At 42.4% G+C, this 13249-nt stretch overlaps 1 protein-coding gene across 1 annotated transcript; it reads right to left on the bottom strand.

Moving 5' to 3' along the window:
• On the bottom strand, positions 1-12314 carry LOC104076102 (chromodomain-helicase-DNA-binding protein 1-like; the record flags this gene model as incomplete). Its single annotated transcript, XM_009576839.1, has 11 exons — positions 12216-12314; positions 11511-11617; positions 10132-10246; positions 8596-8627; positions 6515-6596; positions 5078-5240; positions 4580-4735; positions 3276-3368; positions 2717-2813; positions 1201-1274; positions 1-95 (listed from the first exon to the last, which is right to left on the bottom strand). Coding segments are annotated over exons 1-11 (1038 nt in total), but the record flags the coding sequence as incomplete, so codon positions are not given.
• Between the last annotated feature and the right edge of the window lie 935 nt (positions 12315-13249).

Raw genomic sequence — 13249 nt, 5'->3', positions numbered from 1 at the left:
CAGGAAGATAAAGATGGGCTGTTGACCAAAGTTCTTAATGGCAAGGTGTCTCTCTTCACCCCTAACAGAGCCGTCCAGCCGCTCGTAGCTGTAGCCTTTTCAAACAAGCAACACGTATGTTTCTGAAATTCTTTCTATGCTCTTACCCTCTTACCTCATTCTCTATTCTCTCACTGCTGTCCTGAATCTTTTTATGGCAAATCCTCCTGCCTTGATTCTCATTTTATTGCCTTCAACTCCTTCATTCTTTCCCAGTTAAACCTTTATAAACTGAAATAGTGACCCCGACTTCTAGACTGACTGTTGGCAAAGGGTAATTTAGCTGAGTCTGAAGCAGAGACTCTTAGCATTTAATTTACTGCTTGGAAACACAACAGGAAAATTCAGAGCCAAAGTAAAAGAACGTTAGCACACAGTCCCCTTTCAGACTATGCTGTGCTGGCTGTTGGCCCCACAAAATAGGCCAACAACCATTGGATCCTCCTTATGCGAACTCCCATGGCCTTCAATGTGTGCTTTCCTGTGAGCAAGCAGTATGCGATATGGCCCTACACTTGGCTTTATTCTGCACTATTAGTTGTCCAAAACCATAAACACCAAACAAAAGCTTCTTTCATGGGAAATCCTAAGTAGGCATGGAGCCATGTGGATTGAAACAAAAGAAAATGTCCCAAGAACATTTTGGTAACCTTGCCAAAAATGGTCTGATCCAACCTGCCCTCGCAGACATGTTGGGGCCCCACTGCCAACAACTGTTTTAATCAAAAATTCATTTCCTGGTATGAATGTGGCCCTATTTGCGTTTTGTGCCCGACAAACTGAATCTAGAGCAACCCTGTTGCCTTCAGTGCAATTACTTCAGGACTCAGGTATATAATTGAACACAGGTATATAATGAAACATTGTTACCCTGCCATCTGTTAGCTCCATTTTATCGCGGAACCAAAGCTGAAACGACTTTGAAGAACTACATTTCAATGCCAGCTCATTTCAGGCAGGTGGTAGCACACCAAAGAGCTGAACTCAAGATCCTCCAACTCACAATGCCACTGCAACAATACGGTTTCTATCCACTAAGCAGCAATAAATCCCCATCTCAGTCCTTCCTCTATTCCAGGCAGATCAACCAAAATCAGAGAAACAATATATGGCAGAGATCATTAGGATAAGTCCTCTGCTGCCAAAGCGTGCAGAACATACCTCTATAGTCCATGTAGTCTTGCAGGATATCAAGCAGTTGAGTCATCTGAGAAAAGAGCAAGACACGGTGGCCACTGGGAGAAGAACATGAGAGACCGTGAGCCTCAACATACTGTGACAGCATTTCAGAGTGGTAGAGGGGTTACAATAGCTCAACCAGTCACTGTTACATAGCAAGGCCTCATTACCTCTGTACACTAAGCCCCACAGAGTCATGGCCCATTCCCTCACCACGTTTTCAGCCCCACATCCAGATGCAACCAGTCAGCCTCATCTGCCATCATCAGTTGCCATGTCTAGAGTGTGGAGTCACAGAGAGGTAACAAGGCTGTGGCACAGCTCTGCTGCTGGCCGGATCCAGCCTGGTGAGGATCCAAAGGAGCCTGTCTAAAAGGATCCTCAGCTTTAACCTAGCATCACGAGGTCTTCCTCACCACCTGACCTGCCACACCAGACTATTCTCAAATCACACACAAAGCACACTACTTAAATGCTGGGAAAATGTAGTATCAGCATCTCTGTGACAGTAGAGCACTTCCTCCTCCAGCAAATGACCCTCAAAGATCAAACACTGCCTACAATCGTGTGTAAGTGAGAAATCAACTCTCCTCCCTCCCAGCTCTAGGCCTTAGTGCTCTGTTTAAATCAGACTTCACTGTAGAGCAGAACGTTTCAAGTCCAGAATTTGCACAGGGCTGGTCCTGTGGCAAAGACATTCAAGGGTGAGGCACCTACTCACAAGGTGCTATACAGCAGAAGGACAAAGACCTCCACAACCACATCAGAACTTCCCAAGGTCTGTTGAAGCTCTATCCTTTGGAAGTACTCAAAGGGAAATCGCACCCCAATTAAGAGAGAAGGTAGAATTTGTGTCATGCAGGAGGCACTGCTTCACAGACTGCACAAGAATGCAAACCGCAGTTTGATTTGCCTGCCATCTGAGAGCTGGAGGTAAATACCCAAGGTCCTTAGGTTCCAGGTTCTGAATTCACCAGAGCCCAGCACTAGGAGTTCTAATGCCATTCCCAAAGCTGAAGTTTCAGCTTATTCTTGGTTTTTGGTCCAGCCAAATTTCTTTTTCACATTTGCTATGCATTCTGCCTCCCAGGCTAACACAGGCATGGTAGCACAAAGGAACTCAACTGATGCACTGGAAGCTACTCTCAGGAAACCCTCGGTAAAACCAGATACGCTGAATACCATGTCAGATGGTTATTCTCCCAGGTTCCCAAATATGGCAAATACAAGAACATGTGAGAGAGTTAGTGAAGTGTTTTGAGAAATGTTTAAAGGGAAGCTCCAAAAATCTTTGAGGTTCCTCTACCATCTCTACTGCAGCTCCTTACACTGAAATGACTTCTTTCAGGTAGTCAGTAATGTGCAATAAATAGGGCAGTGCTTGCATTGTGATGACTATCTGCTCAATCTATAGCTACATAAACTAGTTTGCCTTCCCAATTTACCTCTTCTCCCTATGTCAACCCCACCCTATCTTTCTCACCCCAACATGACATACCCAGCATACAAGAATGAAAGGAGTTTATCCAACAAACACAGCTTGCCACTGGCTTCAACAATATGGTCTCCAATCTCAAAGGGTTCTGGCTCAACACCTGGAACAGAAAGGAGTTTCAGAAGCAGACCTAATACTATGTAAGTAACAACTTAATGGTCAACCTCAGCGTGTCTGCACTGCCAGCTATCGCCAAGCAAACCCCCATGATGCTTGCTTGAGAAGTGATGGTCCTTCTCTGTCTCTAAAGAACACCCTCAGTAACTCATAAAGCATTGTGATTTCATTGTTTAAGTGAGAGTAGATGCACTGATGAGAAAACAAGCGGAGAGCTGCAGTAAGGAACTCAGACTTCACACAGTCCCCTACTTTATTCCTCATTATTGATGAACTGTCATATGTTGGAACTGGTCACAAACTCACAGCTGGTTCTGATTCAAGTACAACATTGTTTATTACTTGCTTCTTCTAAGCATTATACTGCCAAGCAGTAATAGAAAACCACTGTGTAAATCAAGAAACTTATTTCTTTCTATTTCAAGAGAGAGGAATGCTTTCTTACCATTGAAAAGGTACGGGTGGGCAACACATTTCCGAAGCTGAATTAAGACATTCTGAAGTGTAACCTTCCTTCCTGTTTCACTTTCAAATGCATCTGGAACAAAGCGCACAGAAAAGCAACTGAGCAGGAAAGCGCATGATCCATCAACGGGTGTGAGTCTGGGCACTGAGTGCTGCTCTGCAGTGGTTCAGCACTGGAGTATCTCTCTCTGCATATCATATCTGCATTTGAATTTCCATCTCAAGACTAATACATGTGTTTTCATAGACCAAACAAAAATTCCCTCACATTTTTTGAACAAGCCTTTAGAAAAAGACTCTCATGAAAACTACTCTGTCTTGTCAAACTCACTGGAACTTTCTGGACTCCCTGGAAGGGGTCACTTGTCATTTTTCTAAGAGTGAATTACAGATCTAGAAATCATCAAAAATAGTGAAAGAAATTTGGTGCAGTTCATTTGAATTTTCCAACAAAAAAAGTAATACAGCAGAGACAAGATCTACTGGGCAACCAGGAAATTAAGAACAGTTGCATGTTTGTGAAGACAAAAAGAAGGTATGTGCACATATCCTGACTTTAGAAGAAGAAGGTTCAGCCTGCCTGGTGATGTGCATGCAAAGTTCCATTGGCTCCTTGATCCACCAGGCATTAGCCCTAGAAGAACAAAGTGTCTCCATCCCTACAACACATAAGCACTGGCAAGCCATATGATGCGGTATGCATAGATGGAAGAGGAGGAATTCAGAGAGAAGCAAATACTTTCTCTCTCATACCTCAGGATGCTTTGTTATAATTAGTTCCTATGTGAAGTGACAAGGAGTGAGCTATTATGGTAAGAGTCTGTGGCTGCATTGTCTATATGGCCCTGTTTCCTACGAAACTCATATCTACATCCAGTATGTTTGAATTTGTTGTACGGCGTCTGTACGACTATTGGAAAATTTGTAGAGATCCACAGATCCAAAATTTCCTGTACCACCCTTTTGTCTGAACACAAAAACATGGGATAGGAGCAGGCTTACCTGGTGATAAGTATTTTTGATTACAGGACGGCCCAAAGCAGAATCCTGAAGCTGACCCTCCCCAGCTTTGCAAAAGCTCAGCTCTAGATTCATATGTCGCTTATTTTATCACGAGCTAAAACCACAAATCAAGCAGCCCAAAGCACTGAATTTGGCATGTTCATTCTATGCATATTCTGCAGGCTAAAGTATCTTCTCCTTCACTACAACAGAGCAGGAATTTACAAAAGGAATTAATTTTGGTTTTAAAATTAGCTGATAGTGTTCAAGCCCCTCAGTTACCTAGATCTTTCGTCAAAATGGCCTTGTAGTATTTCCTTTGCAGAGCTGACATCCCATGGTACAGAACCACTTCCACCTTCTTTGGCAGCTCTGCAGCCACCTCAGACTTGACTCTTCGAAGCAAAAATGGCTGCAGAAGATTGTGCAATTCTTTGGCTATGCAGAGGCAGGGAAAAAAACGAGACAAGATTATTGCATTAAATGTAAGGAATTTATACAATACCTTCACAACTATACTTTCAAAATAAACTTATAAGGAACTTTACATCTATTAGTGAAATGATTCAAGCCCAATTTTACAAACAGAGAAACCAAAACATAGCTGCATACCTTAAATACATAAGAACTACATTAACGTAAATAACCACTACTTTTAGTGGCTTTGTTTTAAAGCTAGTCAGCATTAAAAAAAAGCAAACAAAGGGGACACAACACATCTGCTTTCCAGTCAAGATAACAGCTGGTTCTGATTCAAGTACAACATTGCTTATTACTGACCTGGCTCACTCTCCTTTTCAATCGCTTGGTAATACTCAACAAACTCTTTCACTTGTTCCCTAGGAAAGATGTCAGGCTCAATAAGGCTGAGTAAGGAATACAGTTCCTGGAGGCTGTTCTGGATTGGAGTGCCTGTGAGTAGCAGGCTGAAGCCTACTGAGAACTGAAAGAACCAGCAACAAAACAAAATTATTAGGAGAAAATATCTGGAATGAAAAGTTACTTAATATACAACTCCACCCACGCCACTCTTAAGCTTAACTTAAAGATGACAGGTGGCACAGAACTGCCCGCAGAATGCTGCAAATGTCTGCCAAAACCATGCAACATAAGGTATGGCGTGACAGTCAAACAGCTCCACCAAACTGACTAGGATGATACCAATGCAAGGAAGACAGCAGAAGCAAAATTAAGAACAAAGTGCAAAACCGACACCATTAAAATTCTCAGATCTATGCACTCTACGGTCCAATACTGCATACTCAGTGTTAGGTAATGAGAGATGAGTGGAAAATGCTGTCGGAATAGGACAGTGAAATGAAACTGCAAAAGACTATGTTCCATTTCTGTTTGCTGGCTAACTGACAAACACAGCAATATTATCTGGTCCAAGCTGCTTACAGTAATCCTTGTAAAGAGACTTGGGGAATATGGTTACCTTTGAAAAAATACAAGTCTTCTCTCAAGTTTGGTAATAGAAAATACGCTAGGAGGAAAGCTAAGGTAAATCATTCCTATTCCTTTGTGACTACAACCAAAGCTCCTGAAATACAGACATCATGGACAATATGTTCAGAAGATATAAGACTTTCAGGAATTTAATGAAAATTTTATTTTTCAAGGTACTGTAGTTCATTGTTGCTGATGCCAGCCCAGACCTAATGCCCATGTTTCACTGCCATGGCAAGAAGTGTATCCTTCACTCAGGCATTCATTGTACTCTGGCAGGGTGCTTTGGAAGCTGGAGCAATTCTATTAATTTCAATAAAAAAGGGTGGCTCCATTAAATGGGACAATGGAAGTCAGTAGTTCATGACTCGAGGTCCTATGAACTAGGCAAGGGTTCCTTCACCCTCCCAGACCTGGAGATAGCCTCTTGTCACTTTATATTGTCTTAGGTCAGCCAGACTTCTACCACCTCAGCAGCACAGCTGTGGTTCAGTACTATGTCTGGCTACTTTACATTTTTCCGTCTCCCAAATTGCTCAATGTGTCAAGCCCAAATATGATTCAGAACAAGAGATAAGCTCCTCCATGCAAAGCCAAGAAGATAGGCCTTTATCTGTCTGCCACTAAATATGGGAATACATTCACCAACTCTGATGGAAACTGGTTGTGGCCCAGAGTTTAATAAATACTCAGAAGAACAGAGAATCTGTATGCTATACTGAAGAGAAAAAAGGCTTTAGACACTAAAAGATGGATGAGTTATTTTACCTCAGAAAGCGTCTTGTAAAGCAGAGAACTTTGATTTTTCAATCTGTGAGCTTCGTCTACAACCAAGGCAGCCCAGTTAAAGCTGAAAAAACAGCATCTTCAGTTAGGGGCAGACAATTCATTCTTGTCAGTACAAAAAGACTGAAATAAGCAGTGGCTCTGCTTGGCAGAACTTGAGATGGTCCTACCCCATGAACCACAAGCAAACATCACAAGCAAGGTGGGAGGAATTCACAAGTACTGGTTTTCAAGAGCCAAAGCAGCTTCTTAACTATAGCCTGGATGAGTTTTTCAGAAATCAAAACTAAATAAATTCATTTGAATTTTTTGCTTCTCTCTCCACCTCCACTTCTATAGGGAAAATGACATAAGCACAAGTTACTCAAACATTCAAGAAGGTCTACAGTTTGGAACAAAAGACACGTGAAACTAGGCCCTTGCACCTGTGCAAAAACCCAACAACTATGATCAGGTAGTGATGGCAGAGTGCTTACAAGCCTTTTGCAAATCACCCAAGACAGCAGCTTTAGCTTGTTCTGGGCTTGACAGAGCTATACGCAGTGTCTTATCAAGTAGGCTGCAGAATCACTGGTGACGTAGTAGATCCATTAGGCTTAATGAAAACTCCAGATCTTTTCAAACCTCAGTATTTGTGCCTGCTTACCACTAGGGCTTCAACTCCCACATCACAGTGATTTCCACATAGTCAAGTCTGGCTGATGGGTAGGCAGGGGAGGGAAAGCATGACCCTCCAGCTTTTCTTACCCACATGCTTCTCTTCCCAGTGGAATACAAGGGCTGGAATCACAGGGACCTACATTCTCACCACAGCTCTTCTGTGACCCTTGATTCCCCTCTTCGCTATTTAAGAGTCGTTCTCCACTGCCAGGACAGTGAAATGTCATTATTCTTATTCTACAGGCTCAGCAACTGAATCTCTCCACATTATATTAGCACAGGGTTCTTGCTCAACTCATTTGTATTGTTACACTGCTTGTAAGGAATGGTGGTGGTGAGACATCTGATAACTCTGACCGACCTTTACAAAATGCTCCAAGTGCTCCTACACAGGACAATGTACAAATGATTAGCAGCCCCTTTTTTCAGAAGGAATACTAGAGGGCAAAAAAACGCTTGAGTGACATGGCTTTGAGGTTAGGTTCTTCCTTTGAGAAGTAGGAAATTGCACTGGAGGTGACATTGCTGTGATACTAGGGCTAGTTACTTGCTCTTCCTGAGTACTACCTCCCAGGGCTAAGCTGCAAAATAAGCAGAATCATGCGCAGCAGTGCAGGACATGATATGAAACTGTAAGGACAGTATGGCCATAGCTACCTTTCATAAGGCCTGGCTTCTACCACGATGCGTTCTGGGAGATCCAAAATTGTGTCAGTGGGGGCCACTGGGTTTCTGCTCCTACAAAGATCCTGAGCCACTCATGATATCTGGCTGCCCCCAGCATTTGTCACAGCACTACCCACTACTGCAAGGCATTGGCGCTATTACTAAAAAATATGAAAATTCCTCTCCATTTCAAGTGTAGGCTTCTGTAAAATCCTGCATGGCCATGACAATACTTCCTACAGGCTGAACTTCAGCTGTATAATCAGTCTTGCTAGAAAGCATAATGCTCCATAAACCCTCCACAGTTCTGACTGGTGGCAGGAGGCAATAAACTTCAGGATATGGTATTAGCACATGATCACCATAGTATAATGCAGGTCAATTTCAGCAAATTTTGCATCTAATACCTTTATAATCTGAAGCTTTTGAGTATCTCCTCTGTTTTAAATATCAATCTTCTGGACTGATACTTAGTGTACTGCTATAAGCCACTATGTATCATATTATTTTGAGTTAACTGGCTTGAAAACTGTCCTTGGGGGAAGTTCATGTACATCTTAGCTGATATTAAAGATTCTTCACTGAAAGTTGGTAAAGGCAAAGCTCTGATCACAAGCAAAGAACATCCTTGGCTCTTGTGAAACAAGCATGGGATCTCACACACATACAAACATACACTTAAGAAATCGCTGACAGACATGCAGAATTAAATTTGAAAAAAGTAAAACCAGACTCACAATTTTAGAAATGCTGCATCTTTCAGACAAATCTGCAATGGAAAGAAATGAACCATGATTTATGACTTAAGTTAATTCACCAGTTAAGAAAAAGAACATCTTTTTGCCTACTTGCAAACTATGGTGGAATGGAGGAGTGGAATGAAGCCACTTATTACCTGAGGAAAGTAACATGACAGCTATTGTAACCACAAGCTATTGTGATCCTACATTTTAACTCCTGTCTGGCAAAACACCAGCAGTAGAACCTCAGAGAATTAATGGAAATTTACACACGCCATAAATGCTCTTCACTTCTGTAAAGTTTTTCATATCTTTCTCACTAAGAAACACCATGCACTTTCAGCATCACAATCTTTTTCTCTCCAACCAAACATATGCTTCAGTGGATTAATCTAAGCTATTACAATGACCTAATAGTATCCTAAAGTGTAGACATTGCTTGCCCAACTTCAGATTCAGAGGAAGAGCAATCAGGTCACTCAGGAGAAATCCTTAAAAAGCACAGAATTTTATCATCAAAAGCAACAGAGACAAGAAAAGTCCTAGCTAAGTGAGTATCTCGATACAGTCGATTGCTTTCTTGGACTCATTTCAGCATGAGCACCTCCATTTATCACATTCAGGACAAAGGTTATCACTGCTACCTGCTCCCACTTGTGCAACGTGGAAAAAGATTCAGGTTCAGAGTGGTCAGCACAGGTCACAAAACTCCCAGCGGGAAGTGACAGTAAAATACTTGGAGAGAGGGAAAGCAAAAGGACAAAGGGAGATTGTGGGGAGGGGGCAGGGAGGAAAGGAGCTATAAGAGATGCTTTTCATCTAATTTCATGTTGATGTGTTTGTTAAGAGATTGTTAAAATAAAATCAAAGTGCTGATATGAAGTTACACCTGAGTGGGACTGACTCATAAGAGAAAAATAAGGGCTTTTTCCCACTCCAGATAACTAAGCATCAGATCATGCAAAGTCCAAAGCAGTGACCAAGGAAGCAACCCTATTCTGATTGGTTCCATTTACAGCAGGACAGGAGCTTTTCAGGAGAGCTCTGATCAGATTGAGCCCAACGTCCTATCAATAGGAACCTCACCATTTTGCAGTCCAGGAATTAGAGTTTTGTCTGAGAAGGGCATGCTGAAGAGGGCACAGAAAAGGCAAAACCTTTCTAAGTGTCCTTGCATTGCCTAATTAATAGAACCTTAATAAACATCACACATGTGTACGCTTCTATTAAATGTTAAAGGCACCATGCAAAGACAATGCAGTACCATTCAGCATTAGTTAAGGATATGTCTGGTTTTTTTACTCAAGGTGTGATACAGCTATGCGGTAAAGCTGGGGTTAAAGTAGATTATCTTAGGGACACAAAAACTGCAGCAACTTATATCAGTTGGTGAAATGGGTTACAGAGTAGAAAATCACTGAGGAAAGTCAGAGGTGAGTACAGACGACAAGGCATGAGTTGAGTAGTACAGAGGAATGGAGAACGCGAGGAAAAACTTAAGCTCTCCTTTCAAGTGACAAAGACGTCACGTACCTCATATGTTGTCAAAAGCGCATGGAAGTGAGATTGCTCTTTCAAGTTCTGCTGCAGTTTGGGTCGTTCCTCCTTGCTGCCTATGTATGTCACAAAGGAAAGACCTGGAGCAAACCTGTTGTCAAGAAAAAGGTAGAGAAAAAACAGGGAGCCAAGCTAAGTCTTTCATGTGTTTATGACCCTGGACCCCATTATCAAACGTAGCTACTGCGCAGGTAACGAGAACCTCCTATCCAAACACCCTACCCTCCTGTGAGATGTGGCTGGATCTCAGCTTCTGAATCTAACCCCTTCCTGATTAATTTGCATCTCAGGTTGGCACCTCAGCTGCTGGTTCTGGTTTGGACAAGTCCCAAATAAACTACGTTCTCCTAGGTCTCAAAGTCCAAGGCAGATGATTGAAAACCAGTCGCATGGCTCATCTGCCATTCTGAACTGAAAAAGCTCATAAGAAGCAGGTAAATGAATACAGTTTGCCCAGTTGGGACCAAAGAATTGGCCTAAATCATGCTAAAATAAAGGCAAACAATGTTTGCAGCAAACAGGTCCCAGTCAGGGCCCCAAAAATCTATCCTCTTAGTCAAAAAGCATGTAAAACCGGTTCCATGGAGGAAGAGTTGGGACCATAAATTCTTCCTCATTTAATCCCACCACTGGTATTTCCCTAATGTTCCTCCTGGATAGCTGTTCACTCCTGATCTAAGAAGGGATGCATTTTCCCTCAACTATTCCAACCGCAAGTCTATCCAAATCAGGCCAGCACACTTCAGAATGTAACCTGGATGACTTCAGATGCTGGGAGACAGCATTGCCCGACAGCCACACAGACAGACTTCTGTTCTAATCTTTAACTTTCTGCCCTTCCTCTTTAAAGGAAAGTTTGGGCTCCAGCTTAAAAATGTATATATTCCGGGCACAGCGAATGTGCCATTGGCACAGTCACGGCACCCCAGTGAAGACGGGTTGCATGCACAGATGTAATGTATTTTGCATGCATACGTGAGCATGCCAAGAAAGATACTATTCAACTGGGGTCTTACCTTTCACCATACAGAATCCTGGCTGTCTTCAGCAGATTTTGCCTAAGAGAGGCTGAGCATGGAGGGTTACAAAACAATAAAAACCAAGGAGCTAGGGGGGAGATTTGTACTAAAAGTCAGCCAATAGTAAGTTGGATGAATTCATGTATATCACAGCATTGTAAAGACTACACATTAACTGCAAGTGGCGTTTGCACTGATTTGTAGGTTTGGTAGCTTCCCTTTTTAGTTTTTTTTCCTTTTGAAAGGATGAAAACTGTTGGACTGAGCCCATTTGAAGTGAATCTTTGTAACTTGCTGTACAAGAGTATGATGAGCTGGACAACTGTTGAAACTTACCTCTCCAGTTCCTCCTTCCAGTTGCTCAGAACAGACAGAGGACAAAGTATCAGAAATCTCTCTTTGTTTGTTAATTTTTTTGTCAAATAAAGAAGTAGAGAAATAGTCTAGAAGGCAAGGAAGATAATTTTTTTTATACATCACTTTCTGAAACTATCAGTTTGTTATTTAAGACCCATTGAATACCACCAGCTGAACCAAAGCACAAACGTTCATTTTCCAACAAAACTGAAACCCATTTAAAAACTTACCAAAAAAAAAAAAGCAGCATTTAATTTACACCTATAAATTTTAAGCCATGTGTTGACAAACCCCAAAATCATCTGTGTATTGTCTCTTCAACTCTGCGCACTATGAATTACACATTCAGATGTCTGTGTAAAATGACATCATCCTCTCTGTACTGGCTGTGTATTGTCTCTTCAACTCTGCGCACTATGAATTAGACATTCAGATGTCTGTGTAAAATGACCACTCACGTTTTTACAAAACCCTGAAACCTTTTTGGAGTGTCACTCAGGAGCTAACAGGGGTTTTAAGTGATTAAGGAATGAAAGAAGTGATGAGCTCTCTCTTTTGAGTATGGATTTCAGGATGGGGCTGCTTAACTGACCAATCATTAGGGTGATTTTCCTTTCATTCTGCAGAAACACTGAGCTAAATTAGGCAAAGATCATTTTCCAGAAGAAGAAGAAGACAACACACCTGACAAGTCTTCCCAAGACCCATCTCATCACCCAGGATACAGCCATGCCGGACTTCGTAGCATTGCACCAGCCAGTTTACACCTTCTATTTGATAGGGACGAAGCTTAATGCCTGGGAATAAAAGCAATTTGTTACATTTACACAGCCATCCAATACACACTTACGCCTTGAAGCCACCAGAAACAGGTCCTGCGCAACCAGCCATCCCAAACAACTGCCTTGCAGGGAGAGCACAACAGTTGTCAGCAAAGCTGGTTTACCCTGCCAGAGAGCAGAGACACCACTGTTTCAGCACATCCCTTAAATTAAACCATATTCAGGAACTTGTACACACAAAAATGCCCCGAGTCAGTACAAAGGCCTGTACAAGGAACCTGACCTGCTAAAAGATGGCTTGATTTTCAGCTCCAGCCACTTTTAAAAATATGTAAGTACTACATCCAGGGACACACTTTAGGCTACCAAAAACGTCTGTAACAGTCTACTATTGTGCAATAATAATTTCTCAACAAGATGTTTTCCAGCTTTCCTACGCTTAAACTAGGACAGAGCTCAAGTGTAGGTCACCTTAGCTACTACCACCATTGCAATCCTTATTACGGGGCACAATATATCAAAACAAACACAAAACAAACCAAGTAGGAGTTCTCAAGATCTTTCCTTGTACTTGGACTCAAGTGCTGCGTCTTAATAACGTTGCGTCATTGCCACCCTCTCTCCTCCCCGGGGAAAGGTGCATGCCGAGCATGCGAAGCAACTCACCAGCCCGCAGGAAACAGAAACCCAAACTAGCCCAGGGATTGAAATATGGGCTCCCCGCAGCTAAGGAAAACACGCAAGCAGGATGGATAGCCCAAGCGCTCCCCTTTAATGCCTTTCCCCTTCAGGCAGCGGAAAGCACTTCAAAGCATTCACCCTCAACATCGACCCACTCTGAGGCTGATGAACGTTGCCCTGTTGGATCTGCTCCCGGAGCACAGAGCTGCCCAAGGCTGAGAGGCCGGAGCGGTAAAAGCAGGGCTCTGGCAGCCG

Source organism: Fulmarus glacialis, unplaced genomic scaffold, assembly GCF_000690835.1.
Source record: "Fulmarus glacialis isolate BGI_N327 unplaced genomic scaffold, ASM69083v1 scaffold42114, whole genome shotgun sequence".
Taxonomy (NCBI): domain Eukaryota; kingdom Metazoa; phylum Chordata; class Aves; order Procellariiformes; family Procellariidae; genus Fulmarus; species Fulmarus glacialis.
This window is presented reverse-complemented; position numbering and strand designations above follow the sequence as displayed.